Source organism: Mirounga angustirostris, unplaced genomic scaffold (genome assembly GCF_029215605.1).
Source record: "Mirounga angustirostris isolate CCGP_5_RB_7025 unplaced genomic scaffold, mMirAng1.0.hap1 SCAF_5, whole genome shotgun sequence".
NCBI lineage: Eukaryota > Metazoa > Chordata > Mammalia > Carnivora > Phocidae > Mirounga > Mirounga angustirostris.
The window spans coordinates 57,964,870-57,991,001 of NW_026991713.1; the positions used below are offsets into that span (position 1 = coordinate 57,964,870).

The 26,132-nt window shown below is 48.7% G+C and overlaps 3 protein-coding genes across 18 annotated transcripts; 2 read left to right on the top strand and 1 right to left on the bottom strand.

Moving 5' to 3' along the window:
* Positions 1–744: 744 nt before the first annotated feature.
* Positions 745–6,766, bottom strand: IL23A (interleukin 23 subunit alpha). 8 transcript variants are annotated; one of them, XM_064591099.1, is made up of 6 exons: positions 6,629–6,766; positions 4,565–4,653; positions 2,351–2,909; positions 2,000–2,101; positions 1,318–1,464; positions 745–1,212 (listed from the first exon to the last, which is right to left on the bottom strand). In XM_064591099.1, exons 3-6 carry the CDS (start codon positions 2,519–2,521, stop codon positions 1,000–1,002), a joined length of 633 nt encoding a protein of 210 aa, XP_064447169.1. In that variant the 5' UTR covers positions 2,522–2,909; positions 4,565–4,653; positions 6,629–6,766; the 3' UTR covers positions 745–999. The 8 variants fall into 8 exon arrangements, with proteins under 8 accessions (XP_064447169.1, XP_064447168.1, XP_064447166.1 ...); XM_064591098.1 differs by having other exon boundaries at positions 2,351–4,393; XM_064591096.1 differs by having other exon boundaries at positions 6,598–6,732.
* PAN2 (poly(A) specific ribonuclease subunit PAN2) lies at positions 6,713–21,227 on the top strand. Of its 8 annotated transcripts, none has more exons than XM_064591082.1 (26): positions 6,713–6,846; positions 7,485–7,880; positions 10,797–10,966; positions 11,079–11,199; positions 11,363–11,440; positions 11,821–12,088; positions 12,489–12,831; positions 13,030–13,126; positions 14,631–14,750; positions 14,966–15,085; positions 15,368–15,496; positions 15,626–15,825; positions 15,921–16,069; positions 16,194–16,300; positions 16,486–16,584; positions 16,923–16,996; positions 17,102–17,249; positions 17,550–17,693; positions 17,819–17,878; positions 18,107–18,197; positions 18,790–18,947; positions 19,047–19,190; positions 19,319–19,498; positions 19,622–19,715; positions 19,995–20,192; positions 20,514–21,227. In XM_064591082.1, exons 2-26 carry the CDS (start codon positions 7,599–7,601, stop codon positions 20,546–20,548), a joined length of 3,609 nt encoding a protein of 1,202 aa, XP_064447152.1. In that variant the 5' UTR covers positions 6,713–6,846; positions 7,485–7,598; the 3' UTR covers positions 20,549–21,227. The 8 variants fall into 8 exon arrangements, with proteins under 8 accessions (XP_064447152.1, XP_064447153.1, XP_064447154.1 ...); XM_064591083.1 differs by having other exon boundaries at positions 15,924–16,069; XM_064591084.1 differs by having other exon boundaries at positions 10,851–10,966.
* Positions 21,228–22,012: 785 nt separating this feature from the next.
* CNPY2 (canopy FGF signaling regulator 2) lies at positions 22,013–24,987 on the top strand. 2 transcript variants are annotated; one of them, XM_045873197.3, is made up of 6 exons: positions 22,013–22,149; positions 22,755–22,867; positions 23,021–23,136; positions 23,996–24,199; positions 24,358–24,454; positions 24,825–24,987. In XM_045873197.3, the coding sequence occupies exons 2-6, from the start codon at positions 22,780–22,782 to the stop codon at positions 24,866–24,868; spliced, it is 549 nt and encodes a 182-aa protein (XP_045729153.1). In that variant the 5' UTR covers positions 22,013–22,149; positions 22,755–22,779; the 3' UTR covers positions 24,869–24,987. The 2 variants fall into 2 exon arrangements, with proteins under 2 accessions (XP_045729153.1, XP_045729152.1); XM_045873196.3 differs by having other exon boundaries at positions 22,021–22,158.
* Positions 24,988–26,132: the final 1,145 nt, after the last annotated feature.

Genomic DNA, 26,132 nt, shown 5'->3' on the forward strand with positions numbered 1-26,132 from the left:
CAGTAGGCACCCTCTTGTAATGTTTTTCTTCTCACCCCCCTGTTTAGAACAGCTTTTCCTGTCCCTTAGATTCTTCCGGGGATGGGGGGGCGGCGCTGAGAGCCATCTATGAGTTGAGGGTATGGTGAGCGGTTCTATAACTAGCCCATTGTCACTCGGCTGGTTGGTGACAAAGCCAAGATACAAGCCTGGGTCAGTTTGACTCCAAAGCCCATGTGTTTTTAATGTTGTGACTATGGAGAAAAGGAAGGGGAATGACCACAGTAGCCTTCCCCTTCTCTTTGTTTCAAAGGTAGATGACCTCCCCTTGGGTAGTCAAACCCTCTGATGGGGCTCACAGATGTCCATTTAGGGAGAATCCCCATTAATTTGGGGGATTTACCACCATCTTCCTGGAATGCCCTTCCTGCTCAAAACAGCTCTGACTTCTGATCCTGCAGTGATTCGGACTCCTGTCTTTGGCCAAATACACTCTTGGCCAAGAGGCCAAGGAGGCACAGGGTCAGGTGGCAAAAGCAGTGACATTTAGGGGCCCAACTTCCTAATCTTAACCCTTGGTAATCCCATTCAGTTTGCTCAGCTATATGGGGATCCAGACCAAAAAGATCCCAGTTCCTCTGTGGATACACCAGAAGGTCATGAGGATATAGCCCTCCCCACTGGAGCCCTGCAGACTAGAAGGATGCATGCTATCGTCCTTGGGCGCTATTTTTCCTTTTCCCAGCCAAGCCTAGAAATCAGACTCAGATATCCATATAAATAAGTCTTTATTGAAAAAAGTACATAATTCAGAATAAATATAATAAATAATCCTCCCCAAGCTGCTGCCCTGAGGATAAATAATCTCAAGTTTTCCCTTCCTATTTAATAAATACTCAACTTTGTCCTAGGTCAGCAGCATAAGTTAGTCAGTATTGGGAATTTTCCACATATGCAAGTCTCATTAGAATTAATGGACCAATTAACTTGTTGGCTCACAGGTGCTTGGGCTGGTTCATTTTAGCCCTGGTGAGCCAAGGAGATCTGGGTGCCATCCGTAAGCCGTTGGCCTGAGGGGCTCAGGGTTGCTGCTCCGTGGGCAAAGACCCGGGCAGCTACAGCCCCAAAGGCCTGGAGGCTGCGAAGGATCTTGAAGCGGAGAAGGAGACGCTGCCATGGCTGGCTGGGACTGGGGCTTGGAGTTTGCTCAGTCTCCCAGTGGGGCCCCTCAGGCTGAAAGGACACAGGACACGATCAGAGAGAACTCTAGATCCTTCACCCTCCGGTCCTCGTCTCTGCTACCTGCAAGCCCCCATTCTCCAGGCCCCTGGTTCATACCTGCAGGAGTTGCCTAAGGCCCAGGAGGGAGGCGTGAAGCTGGCCCGCAGGGCCATCGGGGAGTAGCGAAGGCTCCCCTGTGAAAATGTCTGAGCCCAGCAGCTTCTCATAAAAAACCAGGCCCTGGTGGATCCTTTGTAAGCAGAACTGGCAGGGGTGGGGGGAAAGAAAGCAGTGAAAGGAAACAGATCCCTCCCTCCTACCCCATTCACCAAAGACCCACCCAGTTCTTTGCCATTCTTAGACACTGCTATGGGCTGAATGTTTGTGTCCCCACAAAATTCAGATGTTGAATTCTAACCCCCCAATATAATGGTATTAGGAGGAAGGGCTTTCACGAGGCGATGAAGTCATGAGGGTGGAGCCCTCTTGAACACAATTAGTACTCTTCTAAAAGAGACCCACGGAACTCCCAAGGCCCTTCTGCTGTATGAAGATACAACGAGAAGTCTGGAGTCTGGAAGAAGGCCCTCACCTGACCGTGATAGCACCCTGATCTCCGACTTCCAGCCTCCAGAGCAGTGAGAACTAAATTATTTTTGATGTTTATAAGCCACCTGGTCTGTGGTATTTGGTACAGCAGGCTGAACGGACAAGGACAGATAGAACTTATCCCAGTTCACCATGATACCCCACAATGTCCCAGTCCCCTCTTCCTGGTAGTCCAGCCTCATCTTACTACCTGACTGTTGTCTCTGAGTCCTTGGGGATCACAGCCATCCCCACACTGGATGCGGGGGACCTCATTTGTGGTCTCATCATCTCCCTCTTCTCTTGGGAGGTCCTGGAATGGAGGAGGGGGTGGGAAGAGTGAAGAGATAAGAGAAGTGCTTTCAGACTCCACTAGGACCCTCAGGCCCACGACTCTCCCAGGAACCGACTCTCCCAGGAACCGCACTCCCCCGTGTCCTCTCTTACTCTGTGATGTGCTGACCTTCGACCCTCCAGCTTCCATCCAAAGCCACAGAGTCTTCCACTGCAGCCTTGGAGAGCTTGGATAGGCTCATGTTTGGTGCCAGAGCCTGTTACTTACCACATGTCCCATCGGAGGATGTGCACTCCAGGCCAGCGTGCAGAGCTTCTGTGAGAGCTGTTGGCCCCGAGCCCAGGCAGGGCGACGGCCCTCAGGCACAGCCCGGGTCTGAGCCAGCCGGGGCGGCTGCAGCAGCAGAAGCAGAAGCATCACAGCCCTGCTCCCCAGCATCTTGTTGCCTGCTTCGCAAATCTGGCTGGCTCTGCGCCTCGCACCGGTCCTTGTGGAATCTCTACCCACTTCCCTTCCTTCTGAGCCTGATGCTCTCCGTTCTGTGTGTCTCTGGTTTGGTTCCTTCTGTTCACCGAGTTTCTGAGCTGCTTCCTGCTGTTTTTCTCCCCTTGTCTCTGAGTCTCTTTTTAAGGTCGCTGCATTGTAAGGCCCGCCCTTTATACTAGCAGGTGACTCACAGCAGGTGGGATTCCCCTCCCTGCATCATCCCCCTCCGTGGGGAGCCCAGGTAGGCAGCCTCAGCTCCAAGGGAAATGAGACGTGTGGTTGCTGTGGCTGGAGGCCTGGGATGGGGCATATGTGTAATGCTCTTCATGAATCGCAATGGCTGTGGAGGGGGTGGGGGTAGGAGGAATGAATATTTAAATGAATCTAGTCTCAAGTTCCTTCCTGTTTAACCTTTCCCTCATCTTTTTGCCTCTCAAGCTAGATCTTTCCCCCCAGCACCTAATTTCCTTACCTCCTGCCTGAGGAAAAACCAAAAACGGAAGCATTCATTTATTTCCCAATAGAATAGGGCGCTCAGTTTGGAATGAAGTTTGGTTCCCACCTGGTGCCCTCTATCTAAGAAGCAGGGGGCTTCTCTCTCTCCCTTGGGAACAGTAATTTTCACTGGAAGAGAGGGGCCTCGACTGCACTTTGTGAACTGGGGAGCTATATAAAACTGTATAAGGTATTACTGCTCCCCCTTCAGGCCTCACTGTGGAGGCTAGGAGGGCTCTTGGAGGGAGAGAGTTGTTGCTAAGAACCATGTGATTCCTCAGCCTTAGTGGCGGAAAGTTTCATAGGATCTGTGGGGTTCAGGTGATGGTTCTTTTGGGATACCAGTAGAAGCAAGGGCTAGGAGTCAAATTTAGATATTCTAGCACCCAGCCCCCATCCCACAGCTAGGAAGTCCAGGAATTCTGGGGAGTTGAAGGTGTGCCATGTCAGTGACCCTGGCCAGTCCTTCAGCCTGTTGCATCCATGGGTAAAATCCGCTGACACTGATTTCATCACCCTCCCTGATGCAACATCCAGTGAAACAGCTGAGAATGTGAGGTTGGGCGTGGGAGTGGGGGGTGGTCCAAATATGGGACTGCCCCAACCCCAGTGGAGGGTCCCCAGAACAATTTGAACGTCAGAATGAGGACATGGCTGACCACACAGATGGTCCTGAAAGCCTCCCCAAGAGGTTGACCCTTCTCTGAGAAAGTTACCCTTGACAGAAGTCTCCCTTCCCTTAGAACTATTCAAAACTGCCCAGTGAAATTTTGATTCAAGTATTAGGACTCTGTTGTAAATCTATCCTTTGGATAGAACGTTCCCAGCATCAGGACAGGTTATCTCAGTTTGAGTGGGAAATGGTTTGCCTCTCTCTACATATGGTAGACACAAATGGAATAAGGAAATGGGGGTGGGAGGAAGGAGGGGAAGCTCACCTCACTTGTGTTTAATATCTCCTGTGTTCTTCCCACCTCTGGCCCCATTCTGGGAGGTCTAAAGGATAGGAGATGAAAGGTAAAAGAAGGAGGAGGAAGTAGACTCCCGGGGGATGGGATGACAGAGACAAGGGTGAGTTGGAGGCACGGGGCTCTGCTGCTTTGTTTCACTTCCTGGTGATTCGAGAGTTGGGTAGGAAGCAAGGTTGGTGGGGTGATTGTGGGACTGTTCTGTGGCAGGAACTACTTCCAGGACTAGATCTGACCTGGAGCTGCAGTGACCCCTTGACGTCAGCAGGGACTCAACCGTTATGCAAATCACATTCACAAGACACTCCTAGGCAGGCCTTTCCAGCTGGATGCCCAGACTCCGAATCCAGCTGAAGTTCCCCTAGGGAGTTAATAATGATGGCTAATATATAGGCAACTCTCACTTTATGCCAAGTACTTGGTCTAAGCACTTTTTATGTATTAACCCATTTAATTCTCACAGCAACACAATGAGGTAGGTACTATTATTATCCCTATATTACAGATGAAGAAACAGAGATAAGTAATTTACCTAAGATCACAGAGCTGAGTGGCCAGAATCCCAGGGCAGACGATTTGGCTTCAGATCCTGCATTCTCAATCATTCTATTACACTGGACACTGTGAGGAGACACAAAGTGTCTTTATAAAGTAGCTCAGTTAGCCCGGGTATCTCTGAGTATCTCAGGCCCTATAATTCTCATAGGTCTGTGAAGTCTTTCTCAATCTGAGACCTCAATATGGAAATTTCTCAAAGTGTACAAACTGTCGAGGTCTCTCAGCACTCATCTTTTCCCAAGATTTTAAATCTTAGGGACCTGTGAAGTCAGATTAGTTTGAGAGACCCTCTGAATTAAGGTGTTTTTCTCTCCATCTTTGACTTCTTTTTTTTTTTTTTTAAAGATTTTATTTATTTATTTGACAGAGAGAGACACAGCGAGAGAGGGAACACAAGCAGGGGAAGTGGGAGAGGGAGAAGCAGGCTCCCCGCCGAGCAGGGAGCCCGATGCGGGACTTGATCCAGGGACTCCCGGATCATGACCTGAGCCGAAGGCAGTCGCTTAACCAACTGAGCCACCCAGGCGCCCTCCATCTTTGACTTCTGACTGATTCTAGGACCCCTGTGAATCCTGGAAGTCTAAATTATGGAGTCCTTTTCTTTTTTAAAAAATTTTTATTTAGGGGGACCTAGGTGGCTCAGTCCGTTGGGAGTCTGCCTTCAGCTCAGGTCATGATCCCTGGGTCCTGGGATCCAGCCCCACGTGGGGTTCCCCCCTCAGCTGGGAGCCTGCTTCCCCCTCTGCCTCTACCTCTCCCTCTCCCCCCTGCTTGTGCTCTCTCTCAAATAAATAACATCTTTATTTTTTTATTTTATTTTATTTTTTTAAAGATTTTATTTATTTGAGAGAGAGAGAATGAGAGAGAGCACATGAGAAGGGGGAGGGTCAGAGGGAGAAGCAGACTCCCCGCCGAGCAGGGAGCCCGATGCGGGACTCGATCCAGGGACTCCAGGATCATGACCTGAGCCGAAGGCAGTCGCCCAACCAACTGAGCCACCCAGGCGCCCTAAATAACATCTTTAAAAAAAAAAAAAAGATTTTATTTATTTGAGGGAGTGAGTGAGAGCATGAGTGGGGGAGGGGCAGAGGGAAAGGGAGAAGCAGGCTCCTCACTGAGCAGGGAGACCAATGTGGGGCGATTATGACCTGAGCCAAAGGCAGATGCTTTACTGACTGAGCCACCCAGGCACCGCTGGAGTCCTTTTATTACAGTGTATTTAGCAGCCTTTATTGAGAGAGAAGTGCTTTAACACTCTATCCTCGGTGAGAAGTTCCTTCCATCAGAGAGGCTCTCTCTGTGGCCTTTAGAAACTGAGCTAAAGTGCCATGGAGACATCTCACAACCTGGCCCCATTCCACAGCAGTTCAAGCTCAGAATCAGACCCCAAGAATCCCTAAAAATAACTGTTGATGCTAAATCTGTAATTGTTTGGGGTAAGCAAATGTCCCAATTTGCCGTGCTCATCCCCCTCTGAGGGAGAATGTCCAGCTTCAAGAGCTAGGGGAATTTGATAGCTGAGGGGTCTTGCTCCCCGGGACTATCACTGGGGCGTGTGGGGAGGGGATCATCACAGATGGGAGTTTCAGATGGATGCCTGCAGAATCGCAGAAGACGCGGCTAGTTGGGCCGTGTTAAGAACCTGGCTCCCGCTTCCTTTTTTCTCTCCCATGCCTGGAAATGATAGGAAATGCCGTCGAGTTTCGGGGGCAACAGGGTGAGAAGCGGCGGAGTAGCTCACAAGAGCACAGCGGACAGAGGGGGTGGACTGGACCAGGCTGGGAATACCCAGCAGTCGATCCCTAGTACTTTACCTTGGGCGTCCCTTATTCTAGATCTAAAGTTATAGGGAGTATGAAAGTTCGGTTTCCAAGCGAGTTTTCATAGTTTTGTTCAAAGAAAGCTTAAAAGAGAAGGGGTTACGTTTCATGACACCAAACACGGCCAGAGTCTGACGCCGTTTGTCCCCACCGGCGGCCCGTAACCTTGTTTTCGCCCAGCGCTTACGTCACGCGTCTTCTCGAAGAGCCGTCTGTACCTGGCTCCTTCTGATTGGCTTAGGTGAGGCCCACACCCTTCCTGATTGGAAGCTCCGACTGGGAGGGCGACGTCCTTTCCGCTGTAGGGTTTGGTTGAGCATCAGGCGCGGGGGAGAATTGGGGAAACTGGAATTTCCCGCGGAGGTGACGGCGTTTTCTCTCCCCCTACTCGTTTTAATTCCACGCGCTCCAAAATATCCGCCATGGAGAAATCTTGGTAATGACCCAATCCCCATAAGCATCCCAAGAACACATCTGACCCCTGCCCTAATCCCTCCCCTCCCCGCTGCCGGGGAAGAATTCTGGGTAATTGATTTCTCTGGTTCCCCTAGAGAATTGTGGGTAACTAGCCATTTTCATCATGTCCCCCCACCCCCGCCCCAATTGTGGGTAACTGGACATTCTTATTTTTCCCTAGAGAATCCTGGGTAACATTGCAGAGGATTCTGGGAAACTGACTTCCCTTGTTCTCACCTCCCAATCCCCTACCCCTCATCCCTAATTTTGGGAAGCAAGCACCTTAGCCCCTCTGCCTAACTCCTGTCCCGCAGTTGCTGCTCCTTCCACTGATGGTTCTGTGGTGAACCAGGCAAGTGAGCAGGCCTGAAGGGAGATGGAAAGGAAGTCATTAGGTTAGATAGTGGGGTGGTGGGGAGTACAGAGGGCCTAGAGGAGAAAAAGGGACAAGACTTCCACCTTTACCCCCACTGCCCATCCCCTTCCTGCCTGCTTCATCCCCTACCTGGCATTCTCACATCTGCCTGCCTCATCTCCCTCCTGCCCAGATAATCGAGAACACACTAAATACAAGTACCTGGGCCTGCCACTGACTCAGCTACCTCTTTCCCTTTGCAGGCCAGGATGTCCATTCTAGGCCCACTGGTGCTGTTTTGCTGAAGGTTGGGTCAGGCCTGTTAAGGACCTGTTGCAAGGGAGGGTGTGACAAGGGTCTAATCTGCCATCGTCATCATGAACTTCGAGGGTCTGGACCCTGGACTGGCAGAGTATGCCCCAGCCATGCATTCTGCCCTGGACCCTGTCCTGGATGCCCACCTGAACCCAAGTCTGCTGCAGAATGTGGAGCTGGACCCGGAGGGGGTGGCCTTGGAGGCTCTTCCTGTCCAGGAGTCAGTGCACATAATGGAAGGTGTCTACTCTGAATTGCACAGTGTGGTGGCTGAAGTGGGTGTGCCTGTCTCCGTCTCCCACTTTGACTTGCACGAGGAGATGCTGTGGGTGGGAAGCCACGGGGTAAGAACTGTACCCCTTTGTAAGGGATGAGTGGAGATGTTGGAGGTCTTTTATCTGGTTTTAGCCCAGGGCAGCTGCTTTACTGGGAGCCAGAACTGAGTTGAGGTGATGAGAGTTAGTTGGGTCTCTAAGTCAAGTCAGGAGGAGGGGAGTGGAAGGAGCCATAGGATCCAGGGAGAAGTTACATAGGCATTCTTTTTCAGAAGTCATCTTATTTCTACCACTATTTGCCCCTTCCAAGCTTTGATTAATCTTGATAACTGTACCCATCAGTTAGTCGGTAGTGTCCAAATCCAGTCTCTAATGCCCCTCTTGTTTTCCATTTTTTAAATTATAGAATGTTTAACACGTGTTTCTACTTACCTTACATGGAATCATTTTGTCTTTTCTGGCTTATTTTAATCTCTGTGAGAGCAGTTACCAATGTTAATTTTTTAAAAATGTGTATCTATATTGCCAATATGCTAGGGAGCCCAAGATTTTGTAGGAAATAACACCTTATCCTTGGTTTACTAATTTACCTTCCATAGAACATGAATTGTGGTTTTCTCATTAGAAAGAATGAGCTTTTTTGGTAATACGTTCATTTCAGTATGCAGTATTTACTGCTATGGTAGGCCCAGGGAATAAAGCTGAATAAAACATAATCCTTGCCCTCAAGGAATTTATAGAACAATGAGGAGAAAACGATACATAAACAGATAACTTCATGATACTTTAGAAGAAACTAAACTGTTTCACTTAGTAATTACGAACCTAAGATATAAACTACTAAGTGCCAGTATAAAAACAGGTACTGAGTGGAGAGGGGTCAGAGGGCCTCCAGAAAGAAGTGACACCTGAAGTGAGTATTTGAGAGGTGAGTAGGAGTCAGGTGAAGAAGAGGGGAAAATGCTGTCTTGGCCAAAGCAACAGGATAAAGATTTCCAAGATACTATACAGTGGATTGCAGAGTGCAGGAACAATAAGGAGTGAGGGTTTACTGCACTGGGAGATAAAGCTGAGGAGATAGACATGACTTCATTCAACTAGTATTTTTTGAGCACCTACTAGGTGCCAGACCTTGCTCTGTGGTCTAGGTTTAGAATGAACATTTAAGAAGGCAACAAAAATATATTTATAATATATTAAGTGTTGTTTAGTATCTTAAAGGAAAATAAAATGGAGTAAGGGGGTTGAGGTAATGAAGGGTGGGAGGTGTTACTGTTTTAGATAGTTGGTCAGGGAAAGGTCTCTCTGATAAAGCCACATTTGAGTGGAGACCTGGATACAGGCCACACTATCCATTCTAAGTCCTCTAGAAGGGAGAGAGGAAGCCATGTAGATATCCAGGGGGTGGGGTGGGGGGATAACATTCTAGAAAAACCTCATATGCTGTGTTAAAAGAGCTTGGACTTGATCCTTCACACCACTGAAGATTTTTATCCAGAATGATAAGGTTAGGTTTGTATCTTAGATAGAGTGCTGAGGTAGAAGGAGAGAGTTTGATTTAAGGGGGACAGGGCAGGACTCCATGCGATCAGTTTGTAGGTTATTGTAGCAGTTCACATAGAATATGAAGGCCTGACCGAAGCATTGTAGAGATGTATACATGAGCGCAGATTTGGGAAATACATATTTATATATATATTTTTAAAGATTTCAATTTTTTATTTTTTTTTTTAAGATTTTATTTATTTGACAGAGACACAGCGAGAGAGGGAACACAAGCAGGGGGAGTGGGAGAGGGAGAAGCAGGCTTCCGGCCGAGCAGGGAGCCCGATGCGGGGCTCAATCCCAGGACCCTGGGATCATGACCTGAACTGAAGGCAAACACCTAACGACTGAGCTACCCAGGCGCCCCTTATTATTATTTTTTTAAGATTTTATTTATTTATTTGACAGACACAGAGAGAGAGGGAACACAAGCAGGGGGAGTGGGAGAGGGAGAAGCAGGCTTCCCGCAGAGCAGGGAGTCTGATGCGGGGCTCGATCCCAGGACCCTGGGATCATGACCTGAGCCGAAGGCAGACGCTTAACAACTGAGCCACCCAGGCACCCCAGATTTGGGAAATATTTAGGAAGTAAACAGGACTTAAGTTGACTATCAGTGACTTAGTCCATTTCATAGGTCGTGGTACCATAGGGAATATAGTTAAGAACTGAGATGAGGTAAAAATGATGAATTTAATTTGGAATGTAATGAGTTTGGGGTTCTCATGGAATATCTAAAAAGATGTTTAGTAGGTATTTGTATAAGTCTAAAGCTTGAGGCAGTGGTCTGGGCTAGGGAAGGGAGTTAGGATCCATCAGTTTAAAAAACATGGATGGTGAAAACCTTGAGAATGGATGAGATTACCTAGGAAGACTAGTGAGAAAATAGTGGACTGGGAATAGCCATATTTTAAGAATGGTCTGAAGGGAAGCGTATAAGGAGAAGGTATGAGCTAAGAGTCAGGAGAGAAACCAGTAGTGAATGATGTCATAGGAGCCAAGGGTGGAATGAGTTTCACATTCTCTATTCCAGCCTGTGACCCACAGTACACATTTCCCAGATGGCTGGTAAAGATTAAGACTTGACTGTGGAACATAAGAAAGCCTGTGGAGGATTGAACGGACCCATGTCCCTGACCTGAAACTGTTCTAACCAACTGAGCCATTACCTATTTAGCAGGGTCATTGTGAGGATAAAATGAGGTAGATTTTACAAAAGTACTTTGTAAAGCATTAAACGAACATAGATAGTATGATCAGTGTCCTTATCACTTAGATTGGTCCCTGGGCTTATGCCTTAGGGGCTGCTAACCAGAAAGGCCAAGCAAGAATGGAGGAAAGCTGGACAACATCCATCCAGTCTCAGACCTGTATCTGCCCCTCCATTCAGGGTGTGTCTCATCTCCCCCCCCCCCCCCCCCCCCCCCCCCCCCCGCCCCACAGGGCCATGCTACTTCATTTTTCGGGCCAGCCTTGGAGCGTTACTCATCCTTTCAGGTCAATGGCAGTGATGACATTCGACAGATCCAGAGCCTGGAAAATGGTATCCTTTTTCTCACCAAGAACAACCTCAAGTATATGGCTCGTGGGGGCCTCATTATATTTGATTACCTGTAAGTAGCTTCTCAGCTCTGGACTGGGAAAGAGGGTGCCTCCTCGAATGGGAAGGCTAAAGGATTGGAAGCTTTAGAGGGCTGGTCCCTTAGCCTTTTCTCTCCGCCACAGGCTAGATGAGAGTGAGGATATGCACAGTCTCCTGCTGACGGATGGCAGCACTCTCCTTGTTGGTGGGCTGCAGAACCATATACTGGAGATTGACCTTAACACTGTCCAGGAGACTCAGAAGGTACAAGCCTGGGGCAGGAAAGACCCAGGCAGGGTCTGAGACTTTTGGGGGCCTGGGGATAAACGTGGGCTGGGAACATGACTAAGTGTATGTGCAACCTTTCTGTTCCTTTGGTCTGTGGGAAGAATGATTCTCACTGGTTTTTTCCTGCTTTCCTCCCCAGTATGCAGTCGAGACGCCTGGAGTCACTATTATGAGACAGACAAATCGCTTTTTCTTCTGTGGCCACACGTCTGGCAAGGTGGCTCGGTTCTGTTTCCTCCTACCACAAGACCCTGTTTCATCAGACATGTGCTTGGGCTCTTCCTTGCCCTCAACGCTGGGGCTGTAGTGGGGGGATGGGAGGAGTAAACAGAGTTCCTCCTCAGCCACGATATACTAGATTACCTTTCAGCCTGATGGTTTCTATTTTAACTAGATACCGTCCAGGCCAAAGAGTAAACAAGAGTTCTCTTTGGGGTCCCCTCCAGCTCTGGGCTTCTCTTTCTGCCTTTTCTGGGCTTTAATTGCCCATATCCTAGAGCCTTAGTTCTTTGGGCAGGGGCCTCACGGGGTGAGGTAGGTGGCAGGTACTTTTCCTGATGACAGTGCTGGAGGATAACCGAGTCATCTCTTCTTCAGGTTTCCCTGCGGGACCTCCGTACTTTTAAGGTGGAGCATGAGTTCGATGCTTTCTCAGGGAGTCTGTCAGATTTTGATGTGCATGGCAACCTGCTGGCCGCCTGTGGCTTCTCCAGCCGCCTCACCGGCCTGGCCTGTGACCGTTTCCTCAAGGTGTATGATCTGCGCATGATGCGTGCCATCACACCACTTCAAGTACACGTGGATCCTGCCTTCTTGCGCTTCATCCCCACCTATACTTCTCGACTTGCTATCATCTCCCAGTCAGGTAGGAAGGAATGCAGGGAGGGGTGGGAGGCGTTGATGAGTGAAAGAGAACTAGGTACCAGAAGGACTGTACTCCCAGGAACCTCTTTGTTGGAGGAAATAGTAACCTTTCAGCGGGCTATCATATCAGGGTCACGCTTAGGTTTGGTCAGAGATTAGGACTTTTATTTTCTCCCCGAGCATGAAGAACATAGAACAAGATAAAGGCGGAGCAGGCGAAACAACTTTAGAACTGCCTCTACTGGGTAGCAGACTTGCCTGTGGTTTATGGGAAGTCATCAGATGATATTCTTTGTATCTCTAGGCATGAACTTAGGCCCCATCTTTTCTTGATACTAGGGCATAAGAGGATGGCCCCCTTTCAACTTCCAGGGCTCATTGAGCTTCCTCCTGTCTTCTAGGGCAGTGCCAGTTTTGTGAGCCCACAGGCCTGGCCAACCCAGCAGATATCTTTCATGTGAATCCTGTGGGGCCTCTGCTAATGACATTTGACGTATCAGCCAGCAAGCAGGCCTTGGCCTTTGGGGATTCTGAGGGCTGTGTGCACCTCTGGACTGATTCCCCTGAGCCTTCCTTCAACCCTTACTCCCGTGAGACCGAATTTGCTTTGCCCTGTCTCGTGGACTCGCTGCCTCCTCTGGACTGGAGCCAGGACCTGCTGCCGCTTTCCCTCATCCCTGTCCCGCTCACCACTGACACACTTCTCTCTGATTGGCCTGCTGCCAACTCCGCTCCAGCTCCCAGGTTGTACCTCACATCTGGGCCAGAAGGAGGGAGGGGGAAAGGACCGAGATACCAGGCTTCTCAGCAAGCCTTGTAGTAATCTTCTTTCCTGATTTTCGTCTGCCCTCAGTATCTTCTTTTTTTCTGGCTCCTTGGGGGTTAGGGATATGATGGGCAGACACCACAGCCTTCAAGCCTTAGAACTATACTACATTCCAGGCGAGCACCCCCTGTGGATGCAGAGATTCTTCGCACCATGAAGAAGGTGGGCTTCATTGGCTACGCGCCCAACCCCCGCACCCGGTTGCGCAATCAGGTATGTTCAGAGGAGAGAAGGTCAGCCCCCACCCCAGCCCCCTGGCATTTCTCCTGTCTTGTTTCTTTACTAGTCCTCGGCAGTTTTTGCTTTTAGTCAGTCAGTAAAGGTCTTTTGAGGCCTACTGAATTGAAGGTACCATGCTAGGTGTTAGGGAGGATTCAGACACACAGAAGATAGTCTTTGCTGTTAAGAAGTTTAGTATTTGGGGGTGCCTGGGTGGCTCAGTTGGTTAAGCGACTGCCTTCGGCTCAGGTCATGATCCTGGAGTCCCTGGATCGAGTCCCGCATCGGGCTCCCTGCTCGGCAGGGAGTCTGCTTCTCCCTCTGACCCTCCCCCCTCTCATGTGCTCTCATTCTCTCTCTCTCAAATAAATAAATAAAATCTTTAAATTAAAAAAATTAAAAAAAAAAAGAAGTTTAGTATTTGGGGGCGCCTGGGTTGCTCAGTCGTTAAGCGTCTGCCTTCAGCTCAGGTCATGATCCCAGGGTCCTGGGATCAAGCCCCACGTCGGGCTCCCTGCTCTGCAGGAACCCTGCTTCTCCCTCTCCCACTCCCCCTGCTTGTGTTCCCTCTCTCGCTGTGTCTCTCTCTGTCAAATAAATAAATAAGATCTTTAAAAAAAAAAAAAAAAAGTTTAGTATTTGGTTGGTAAAGATAAGACCTGTCTGTAACAAATTATTTATGTTCTCTCGTGAAATGCTGAAGGAATGTTACAGGCATTCAGTGCCAGGGCTGTTTGGAGGGAAAGTGTTACTCTGGGCCAGAGTGGTCAGGGAAGACATACTGAAAAAAGTGGATATTGAGCTGGAAAGGTGAAAGATGAGTAAGTAGAAAGTAACATGGGAGCACGTTCAAGATGAGAGGTCAGTGTTAGCAAAGGTCTCAAAAAGCATAACTGCAAAAGGCATGTCTGATGGGGACTGTGATTGGACCAGTCTGGCTACAGCGGTGGTTAGTACTGGGAAATCGCAAGACGTTAAGGTCGGAAAGGGCCCAGTTGTGAAGCCTTGAATACCAAGTGTATAGTGGGAGAAGTGATGCACTGAAATAGGCATTTGGGGAGAGTCTGGTAGTGTGATGCCGGACAGAGTGAATGTGCAGAACCTGGCGTGGAAGCCATCATCGTCCAGCTGTGACGAGGTGGGGTGGTGGCTGTGGGAAGAAAAAGGAAGCAGTGGCTGCTGAAAACCCCAGGAAATCGAGTGTTCAGTGTTGGGATCAAGGTGGGGGGAAACCAAAGGTAATTACGACAGCCAACAAAATTACCTCTTCTTTTTTTTTTTTTTTTTTTAAGATTTTATTTATTTATTTGACAGACACAGTGAGAGAGGGAACACAAGCAGGGGGAGTGGGAGAGGGAGAAGCAGGCTTCCTGCTGAGCGGGGAGCCCGATGTGGGACTCGATCCCAGGACCCTGGGACCATAACCTGAGCCGAAGGCAGTTGCTCAACAACTGAGCCACCCAGGCGCCCCAAAATTACCTCTTCTTGAAAATTCTAGATTCCTTACCGACTCAAGGAGTCAGACAGTGAATTTGACAGCTTCAGCCAGGTCACTGAGTCACCGATAGGACGGGAAGAAGAGCCACATCTCCACATGGTTTCGAAGAAATACCGCAAGGTGCTGGGGGATACCAAGGAAGGAGCCCTTTGGGACGTGGGGAAAGGTTCCCTGGGACAAGGGGGTCATATGAGAAAGGACTGAAGGACTCAGTCGAGATGCCTTCACCTACCACCTGGACTCGGGAGGGAGGTTCTGGGGAAGGTTCTGACTACTCGGAAGATCTAGGGGACTCTGAGGATATCTTCATTTTGCTCAGACTGTTTCTGCCTCAGGTAACCATCAAATACTCCAAGCTAGGGCTGGAGGACTTTGACTTCAAACACTACAATAAGACCCTGTTTGCTGGATTAGAGCCCCACATCCCCAATGCCTACTGCAACTGCATGATCCAGGTAAGGGTGGCTACGCCGGTGACTTGAACACGCCTACTGCCTTTCTCCTTCTCCGCGGGCCCACACCCACTACTCTTTCTCCGGGCCTCTCCAACCAAGCCCACTTTTCCATGGCGTCCGGCACTATTCCTTCTTGCTCCATAGCCTTCAAGTCTCCTCTGTGCACTCCATCCTTCAGTGGCCTCCTGCTTTGTATTCTTCACCAGCTCACTTAACCTTCCTGTCCTTCTTCCTCCCTGTACCGGTTGCCTGCCTCAGTTCTCTTGTTCTCCCGCCCCCCAGGTGCTGTACTTCCTGGAGCCTGTTCGCTGTCTAATCCAGAACCATCTTTGCCAGAAGGAGTTCTGCCTGGCTTGTGAGCTGGGCTTCCTCTTCCACATGTTGGATCTCTCTCGGGGTGACCCTTGTCAGGTCAGTGTCTGGAGACCTGAAACCATAAAAGGGGAAGGGAGGTGGACAGTAGGCAGGGACATTGCTGTGCAGATGGCCACAAAAGAGAAAATTTTCCCCCATTTTACCAACACACTTCCTGGATTCCAGGGCAGTAATTTTCTTCGGGCATTCCGCACCATCCCTGAGGCATCAGCCCTTGGTCTGATCCTGGCTGACTCAGATGAGGCCTCAGGCAAAGGCAATCTGGCCAGGCTTATTCAGAGGTGGAATCGCTTCATTCTCACTCAGCTGCATCAGGACATGCAGGAGCTCGAAGTACCCCAGGCTTATCGAGGTGCTGGAGGCAGGTATGAAATGGGGCCGTGAACAGTGAAGGCCCCCCTGTGACCTCGGGGGTCTCCTAACTGCCTCCATGTGCATGCATTGCCTTCCCCACTCTTAGCAGCTTTTGCTCATCGGGGGACTCAGTCATCGGGCAGCTGTTCAGCTGTGAGATGGAGAACTGCAGCCTCTGCCGTTGTGGCAGTGAGACCGTGCGGGCCTCGTCCACCTTGCTCTTCACCCTCTCCTACCCCGAGGCGGGCACCAGCGGTATACCATGTGGCTGGGTTGGGAAGGCTCCCCCAGATGTCCCGTAACATCAAGGAGAGGGTGCTGGGGGGCTAACAGTGGGCCGAAGGGAGAGCGGAGAGTGAAGCACCCAGTTTCCCCTCAGATAAAACCGGGAAGAACTGTGACTTTGCTCAGGTGCTGAAGCGAAGCATCTGCCTGGAGCAGAATACACAGGCCTGGTGTGACAACTGTGAAAAGTACCAGCCCACGGTGAGTCCTCCCGCGCTGGGGATCCGACTGGGTCTCATCTGGGACTAGCTGTGTCAGCACTGCCATCTGGGGGTCTGTAGGGAGTGGGAAGAACCTCAGTGTGAAAGTGCAGATCCAGGTTTTACTGTTCCCATCCAGGGTTCTTTCCTGTAGGCTCCCTGCCATTCCTTGTTTTGTCCTCTCAGATTCAGACCCGCAACATCCGCCATCTGCCAGAGATTCTCGTCATCAACTGTGAGGTGAACAGCTTGAAAGAAGCTGATTTCTGGAGAATGCAGGCTGAGGTAAGGACCAAGTCTGGAAGCAGGGCTTTAAGTGTGCTTTTTAGTTTAGTTTTCTCTCCCTTTTGTGCTGTGCTCCATTTATGATTAATGTTCCTGGGGAATCAGATTTTTTTTTTTTTTTTTGAGATTTTATTTTATCCATTTGAGGGAGAGAGTGCACAGGGGGGAGGAGCAGAGGAAGAGGGACAAACAGACTCTGTGCTGAGTGCAGAGCCTGACTCGGGGCTTGATCCCATGACCCTGAGATCATGACCTGAGCCGAAACCAAGAGTTGGACATTTAACCAACTGAGCCGGCCACACACCCTGGGAATCAGATATTTTTTCTTTTGTGTTCAGGTTGCCTTCAAGATGGCAATAAAGAAGCATGGTGGGGAAATCTCCAAGAACAAGGAGTTTGCTTTGGCTGATTGGTAGGTATGGCCTTGAGGCAGTAGTCAAAGGATTGAGCTACCCAGTGGCTCCTCTTGTCACTGGCTGGATTTCAGAACAAATTTCTAATTCTCTTTTCCTGATAGGAAAGAACTAGGAAGTCCAGAGGGTATGCTGATGTGTTCCTCCACTGAGGAGTTGAAGAATGTCTGGCTTCCTTTCTCCATTCGCATGAAGATGACCAAGAACAAGGGGCTGGATGTTTGCAATTGGACTGATGGGGATGAGATACAGGTTGTTGAACAACTGGGAAGAGAAAGGGGAATAAGGGAGAGAAGGTTGGGACAGAAGCAGGGCAAGGGGAAGATGGAACTTAGTATAGGGAAAAGGTAGGGAATAAAGCTGAGTATTTACCAGATGTGGGCTTTTCCAGAGTGACTCAGTTCAGTATTGAGAGTCATAGATGGGCTAGGATGGAGATAACCCACCTTGGTCCCCCCCTCCCCAAACCCCAAACTCCCTGTCCTCTATCCCCATTCCCCTTCCTTCCCCACCCTTAAACTTAGCTTAGCAGCCTGGGTACCCCCCTCACAGTGGGGCCCAGCCAGGGCAGAGGAGGAGCATGGTGTCTATGTGTATGACCTGATGGCTACTGTGGTGCACATCCTGGACTCACGCACAGGGGGCAGCCTGGTGGCTCACATCAAAGTTGGAGAGACCTACCACCAGCGTAAGGAGGTGAGTGAGATTATACACTCCTGGTGGTAGCCACAGTGCAGTCCTGGATCTGTCCCTGTCTTGAGTCTGAGCCGGAGTGGTCCAGCTGTCACTTTAGCGACAGTCTTTTTTCTCTCTCTCCACAGGGTGTTACCCACCAGCAGTGGTATCTCTTTAATGACTTTCTTATTGAGCCTATTGATAAGGTTAGTTGTGACACATTCCGTTCTCCCTTTTATCTCCCCTTTTCCTAGCATTCTCATCCTCATCCTAGAGAATGCCATGCAGATTAGGGAGGGAGGGAGGGAGGGATCCTTAAGAATAAAAAGCGTTAGCAGAATTAAAAAATAGCACCTAGTTCTGTCTTTTGTCTGGCTAGGGAAAAAAGAAAAAGGGGCATATACGTAGGCCATTAAGTGCTTTTTCTTTTCTAGCACGAAGCTGTGCAGTTTGACATGAATTGGAAAGTGCCTGCTATCCTTTATTACATCAAAAGGAATCTTAACTCCAAATACAACCTGAACAGTAAGTGGTACAGAGTAGACCAAAGGGTGTGGGCAGTTTAGATTGATCTTTAGGAAGAGATCTTGTTAAGATTAGGATAGGTAACAGTGTTAATATTTCCAGGGATACTAAAGAGAGTCCTGTTCATCAGGCTTAAATTTAGAATCTGGAGATCCTGAGGTGTAGTGGGAAAGAGGTGATGGGGGGAAATCTGATCAAAATGGCTAAGGTTATGATTTTGAGTCTAATCATTCTTCTTCCCAAGTGAAGCTTGCTTCTTCTTTTGGAGACAGAAACTCCTTACTAAGGCCCTTTTTGGTGTGTTTAAACCATAGTTTCCCTGCAACTTTATGGATTTTTTAAGCTGAAGTCCAAAGCTGAAGTCTTATTCTTTCCTGTCTGCTTTTTTGTTTTTTTCTTAACATATTCCTTAGTAAGTTTTCTGATTTGATCTGTTCCATCCATGTGTTCATCAGACATGATCTTTTTACTCACATCCTTTGATTATTGAGGGATCACAGTGTAGACCCAGTCTCTGGTCAACCATCTGGGTTTCCCTCCTCTGGTTACTTCCCTATTCCCAGCCATCTGTCTTCTGGATTTTCCCTTCCAGTCAAGAACCCTATTGAGGCAAGTGTCCTGCTGGCTGAAGCCTCACTAGCACGGAAGCAGCGGAAAACACATACTACCTTTATTCCACTGATGCTGAATGAGATGCCACAGGTTGGGGACCTGGTGGGCCTGGATGCTGAGTTTGTCACCCTTAATGAGGTAACACAGTCCAAAAGGGTGTGGTGTTGGAACAGAACTCTGGAGATATTAGGAGTCGTAAGCAGTTCTCGGATTTCCTTATCAACTCTTGTCACGTAGGAGGAAGCAGAGTTACGCAGTGATGGCACTAAGTCTACCATCAAACCAAGCCAGATGTCAGTAGCAAGGATCACCTGTGTTCGGGGCCAGGGACCCAATGAGGGTATTCCCTTCATTGATGACTACATCTCTACCCAGGAGCAGGTATTAGGATATGGAGGTGCAAGGGAGACAGACCTTGTGCGTATGTAGAGTGCTCTAGAACCCAGGGAAGAGTAGTAGAGACGCTGCACCTCACTTCCTGAACGACTTACCCTTTTCTCTATGCCTAGGTGGTGGATTACTTGACTCAGTATTCAGGAATAAAGCCAGGAGACCTAGATGCCAAGATTTCCTCTAAGCACCTCACAACTCTCAAGTCTACCTACTTAAAGCTTCGTTTTCTTATAGACATTGGAGTCAAGTTTGTGGGTCATGGTCTGCAGAAGGACTTCCGGGTCATCAACCTCATGGTTCGGGCAGGGCTCTTTTAAGAGTCCTTGAATTTGGGCTCTTTAGGGTTTATATTATGCTTTTGGAGAATGGGAAATTACAGATCGCCTGCCTTCAGTCTCCCACTCTTTTATCTCTGCCAGGTGCCCAAGGACCAAGTCCTTGACACTGTCTATCTCTTTCACATGCCCCGAAAACGAATGATTTCCCTGCGATTCCTTGCTTGGTACTTTCTAGGTGAGTTGGTGTACCTTGTAGGCCCCTGTGGTGCTCATGTAAGAGTGGGAAGAAATGTTGTAGTTGTCAGAGGAGTAGGGAGGACCCTGAGTTAGTGGTGAGAGTTAATAATGGATTTAAGTAGCTTCAGTATCCCTCTGCACTAGGGATGGTGTTTGGCTTTTTCCCTTGGGGCAGTCAAGTGTTTTATTGTTTATTGGGAGTTGGGGATGTGAGTAGGGGACATGTTCTTACCTTCCTTTGCTAGGTCCCAAACTATTCCACTTCTAATTCCCCTAGACTTAAAGATTCAAGGGGAAACCCATGACAGTATTGAGGATGCCCGCACAGCCCTTCAGCTCTACCGAAAATATCTGGAGCTAAGCAAAAATGGCACCGAGCCTGAGTCCTTCCACAAAGTGCTCAAGGGTCTTTATGAGAAGGGCCGAAAGATGGACTGGAAGGTGCCTGAACCTGAGGGCCAGACAAGTCCCAAGAGTAAGACCTGGGATGGGACAAGGGAAACTGGACAGGGTGGGTTTTGACTGCATATGTGAAGATTATACCCACGATAATAATAATGATCATGGTGATGTCAGCAACAGTACCACCCCTACCTTGTATTTGTAAAGCACTCAATAGTTTACAAAGCACTTAATCTTCCCAATATTCAGTGAAATAGATTTTATTACTGAAACTCTCCATTGATTCTAACCTTCTTTTGCCCAGTTCTAAAATGTTTGGGGCGGGTTTGTCCTCTTTTCTCTTGCTTTTTCTGCACTCACCCTAAGAGTCAATGCTCTTGGTTTTATCTGACAGATGCAGCTGTCTTCTCCTCAGTGTTGGCGCTCTGACCTCACCCTTTCCCAGCGAACTACCCCCTCTCCCTTCAGTGTTCTGTGGCCCCAGAACTGGGAGATGGCTTCCCAAGTTGGCTATACCGTGTCCGCTTCCAGAATTGGACCTCCTCAGGGTCTACAGATGGTGCTATTAATAGAACTGGAATGCAACAGAGTTGTTGCAAAGGGAAGAGGAGCCAGATTCCTTTTTCATCCTGTGCAAAATAGCAGGCCAGAAGCAGAGTCTAGAAATGACCCAAATGGAAAGTAATTGGTAATCTCGATAAATATCCTGGGTAATTAATATCCAGGCAAAAAACAAAACAAACCACAAAAAAAACAAAACAAAAACGCTCCTAGAACCAGTACTCTCGATTCCTAGTTGGCTAAGGACTGAAGTCCTGGACAGTGACAGGCTTAAAACAGTAGCTCAAGCCAGCTCAAGTCTCTGACTGCTTGAGGGATACCTGGAGGGGCCAGGACATAGAGTATTGGTGCCCCTAGCAAACCAGTGTTGCCAACACCATCATTGCCAAAAGGGCCTTTGGGTCCTAGACGAAGCTTGGCTGCTGGCTTCACTCCTGCTGACAGCTGAGAAGCCTCTGTCTTCCATCCACTCTCCTGTTCCAAGTTTTGTTATTTTTAAAATTTTGTTTTAAACTGCATGTTTTATAAAATAAAAACAAAAATATTATTGGCTGTCATCCATGTCATTAGAGACCTGGGAGTGTGGGATGCTCTGACTTAAGCCCTCCTCTACTTTGTATCGGTTTTCTGTAACAACTGGAAAAAAACAAAGCTTTCAAATTCCCACCTAGAAATGAAGGTGAAGCTCTGGAGTCCAAAGTTAAAGATGTTGGAGGAATATAATTATGTCTTACCTCCACAATGTTAGGTCTTTGCTATAGCTGCCTAGTACCCTAAGGTCAGATTCTTTTAAGACGTAGGGTACGGTTTCCTCGTTAATTCTGTAAAAGGGAAATGCGGGAAGCTGACAAACTACAGGTTTCAGGTTATCTTGAGACCTGTAGATACTAACAGCATCTGTGTAGTGCTGCGGTGCTTCCTGGGAGATGTAGTTTCCTGACTATTGAAACCAGGGCTTCTCACCCGCGAGCAGTGCACCTTTCTTTTGGAAGGTCCTAGCCCACCTAGACTGACACGCGCGCGCGCGCGCACCTGACCGCCTCCTTACGCCACGCCGCGCACTGTCCTTGCTTCAGGCCACTCCTATTCTTCGGCTGACCCCTGGTGGTCACGTGGAGCTGCTCGCCACGCAAGTCTGGGTCCTTCTGCGATCCACCGGGGTCCTCACTGCCGGGAAGCCGCTCCTGAGCTGCCTGTTCGCGCGAGAGTTTGGAGGGGCGGGTTTGGGGTCGGTCTCCGGTGTGGGGCTCGCACCGCGGCGCATCGGAGCCCTGCTTAGGCGCCCGCTTAGAGTGCGGGGAGCTCGGTCAGGCAGTCGCTGGGGCATCCGTGCCTGGGAAGTGTCGGAGCGCTCTGGAGAAGCCTGGACAGCCCCGCTCCCCAGCAGCCAGGTGCTAGGGTTCGGAGCTAAAGTGAGAGTCCGGCCGTCTTCGAGCGCCTGGGCCACGGCGGCGGCCCTGGGAGCAGAGGTGGGACAGGTGCGAGTGGCACTAAGTGTCGGGGATGGACTGGAGCGGAGGCGATGGCGGCGCCCTTAGAAAGGGGGCGGCGTCCTTAGAAAGGGGGCTGGTCCGCACGGGAAATAGCTTATAGGCTGGAGGTGGGGATGCAGTAATCTAAGGTGGTGGGTCCAAATAGGCCCCAGTTATTGAGTGCTCTTCTCCCGCCCACCACCTCGTTGCCTCCTGGCCTGAATCAGCTGCCTCCCCTGCCGGCAGCTCCTCGGTGCCTGCCGTCCTCGCTTACTCGCCAGCCTCCGTTCCGCAGCTGCCACATAACCCTGTGAGCCCTGGCCAGCCGACGCTGAAGTACCAACATCTGGGGCCTCACCTGTCGACGTAGTGTCTGGGGCTGAGCCCCAGGTCCCTAGCTCGCGCTCTCACTCACCGCCGGGGGAATCTGAGGCCTCAAGCGCTGGGAACGGAGGGGTCCCTTTGTGTCCTGGCCATTTCCTGAAAAGTAGAGCCAGAGTCACCGTGAGGCCTTTGTAGGCCTTGGGACGAGGGGTGGGGGTGGGGGTGGGAGTAATGGAGCCGGCTGCTCACACCTATGTTTTATGCCAACCCAAACCCAGGTGGAGCAACCCCGTTACGCTAAAGATGAAAGGCTGGGGTTGTCTGGCCCTGCTTCTGGGGGCCCTGCTGGGAACTGCCTGGGCCCGGAGGAGCCAGGATCTACACTGTGGAGGTAAGGGCACAAAAAGAGAGAAGTGAGAGGAGGGTGGAGGAGACAGAGCCTTGGGAGAGCATGAGATCCAGGCTCTGGGAGAAGGAGGAATGGAAATCCCTGGGTGATTCCTTTCTCCCCTCCTCCCGCCTCCTCTCTCTCCCCTCACACCAGCTTGCAGGGCTCTGGTGGATGAACTAGAGTGGGAAATTGCCCAGGTGGATCCCAAGAAGACCATTCAGATGGGCTCTTTCCGAATTAATCCAGATGGCAGCCAGTCAGTGGTGGAGGTAACTGTTACTGTTCCCCCAAATAAAGTAGCTCACTTGGACTTTGAATGAGAACTCAACTAATTAAGAAGGACCTTGGTTTAATAGAAATGAAGAAAACATCGACCCAGAGGGGTATCTAAAAGATTGGGTTTTCTGATTTGTAAGAGGTTGGAAGCTTCTATCCTATGCACTTGCTTCCTGGCCCCAAACCTTAAGACTTTATTTCTGCTGTGGTTGTTAGCAAAGCCTGATCAGCCCCCTTCTCCACATCCTTAATTCATGTCACTTACGTTTTCACTATGGCATAATCGTATACATACAAACATTCATTCAAAAAAGAAAGAGAAGCTCTTATCTTTGTATTTAGGAAATTCATGTTTTAGTTGAAAACATGACACAAATACACAAAGCTGTATCTGGTGAGCAGTATATAAAGAAAATTTAGGCTATGATGTTTGTGAGATGCTTTAATAGTTGCTATCCTCAAAGCCTATACTACTCTCTAATGCTCCTATTGAGGACAGGTATTAGTCTCATTTAATACAAAGAAAGACAGTCATTAGCTTACAGCATAAGAATTAAGGGAATTCAAAGGAAAAGAACACCTAGTTAAGTAGGATTAATCAAAGAGGTCTCTGTTTATCTAGAATTTGGAGCTAATGATACTTGTTATATTTCTTAGAATTGGATAGTGAGGTAAAATACGATCGTATATTTGAAAGCCCTTTGGAACTCTACAGATAAACTGTATTGTTTTTAATTAGGGAAGGCTTTTTAGAATAGGTTGGTTGAACTAGATTTGGAAGGAAAAGTAAGGATATAAATTACTAACGTACAGACATAGAAGAATGTGACCCAAGGCTGAGGACATTTCTAGGTGCCTTATGCTCGCTCAGAGGCCCACCTCACAGAGCTGCTAGAGGAGGTATGTGACCGGATGAAGGAGTATGGGGAACAGATTGACCCTTCCACCCACCGCAAGAACTACGTACGTGTAGTGGGCAGGAGTGGAGAATCCAGTGAACTGGACCTACAGGGCATCCGGATTGATTCGGACATCAGTGGTACTCTCAAGTTTGCGGTGAGCTTTGGGAGTGGGTAGCTGGTTTTTGAAACTTCGGGGAGTTATTGGAGAGCCGAAGTGGCAAGTTGTGCTAACATCCTCCTCCTCTCTGGAGGTGGAGGCAAAAGGCTGTTTCTTGCTGCCCTCTCTCACTCATTTCTCCCTTGGCTTGACAGTGTGAGAGCATTGTGGAGGAATATGAGGATGAACTCATTGAATTCTTTTCGCGAGAGGCTGACAATGTGAAAGACAAACTTTGTAGTAAGCGAACAGGTAAACTACTTCCACTTTACTGCCTGTCCTCACAGCCCTTTGGAACCCGGCACATTCCCTAGCATGTTCCTCTACCTCCTGCCCCCAACCCCCATCCTCTGATGTTAGCTCAAGACTTGGCTTCTGTTGCCTATGACTTAGGGACTTGGGTTCTTCCTCTCCATTCTCTTCCTGTCAGCTTTCAGAATTTGTGGCTCTCTCACTTGAGATACAGGTGAGAGGATAGTGGGAATATTTTGTCATTTAAAAGGATATGCTCTGAAAATTGGTGGTTGGTGTGTGCCAGTTTGGTTTGGGGTATTTTCTTGATAGTGGCATATATCGGTATGAGAGTGGCATTTTCCTTCAAACTGTTATGTGCTATTTGCAGATCTATGTGACCATGCCCTGCACATATCGCATGATGAGCTCTGAACCACTGGAGCAGCCCAGACTGACAGGCTTGATGGATCACCCCCAGGAGGGGAAGAGGGTGGCAATGCCTTTTATATTATGTTTTTACTGAAATGAACTGAAAAATTGTGAAACCAAAAGTATGAACTGTGTTGTCTTTTCATACCCAGAATCAACCCTTACAGGTAGGCTTGAAGATAGGGGATTCCAGATAGGAAAGGAAAGCAAAGGAGGAGCTTTGGAAATGGTGTAGCATGAAGGTAGGAGGAGTCTGAGGCTTTCATTCTTTTGCCATCTGAGATTCCTGCTGGACTCACAAACTAGATAAGCACTTACCAGTGCTTACTCAATACCATGTGTTTAGAGTCTAATTGTGGAGAGAAGAGGAACCTCTGAATAAGCAAGGAAACATAGGTAAGTGTACGGTAGTATGGGATTCTAGAAATTACGTGTATTTATACTGATGAAACAGAAAGTAAGACAGCTTGGTCTTGAAATAACGGACATGCATTATTCTCCCCTCCTTGCCCTTCCAGATGGAGGGATCAGCAATAGCAGACAGAAAGGGGAAATGGATATGATCAACTCATCTGAAAAGTAAGGGCTTTATCAGATAGGGAGAGATGAGGTAAGGAATGTTACTTAATGAAGCCCCTTGCTTGCTGGCCTAAGCTTTTAGATTTGATGCCAACTGCAACACTAAAGTATACCTTTATCATCTCCATCTGTCACTCTGGACTGTAAGTCTGTCCCCGCTTTGTATGTGTAGAGATTCTGTACTGGGGCATAGGGATGAAAACCTAAAGGATACCTTCTCTTAGGAGCTTCTTAAACACCCTGATCCAGAGGTGTGTCTGTCTCGGGGTTTGGAATGGAACATTTCTATCTCAGGAATGCCTCAGGGAAAGAACACCTGAATAAACATTTTGAAGACTTTTTAAATCAAGCGTTTTAGAATCTAAAGAGAGCTTGGAGGTCATCTAGTTCACCTCTGCCCATTTTACAGATGAAGAAATTGAGGCCCAGAGACACCACAGGTCCTGAAGTTCTATAGTGGCAAAATTGGATCAATAAGCTAATGTTGCCAAGTGTCAATCTGATCTAATATAGCTGTAAAGTAGCTTCTATTTTAAGTCTTTTTTTTCCTCTTAATACCTTGCACTAAGCCTGGCACACAAAGTGAACAGGTTCAATGAAGCTTTCTTGTACCACAAATCCCTATAAAATCTAACACATGAACTAGTTCATAGCAAGTATCCTGATACTAGTTGATGACTAAACTCAG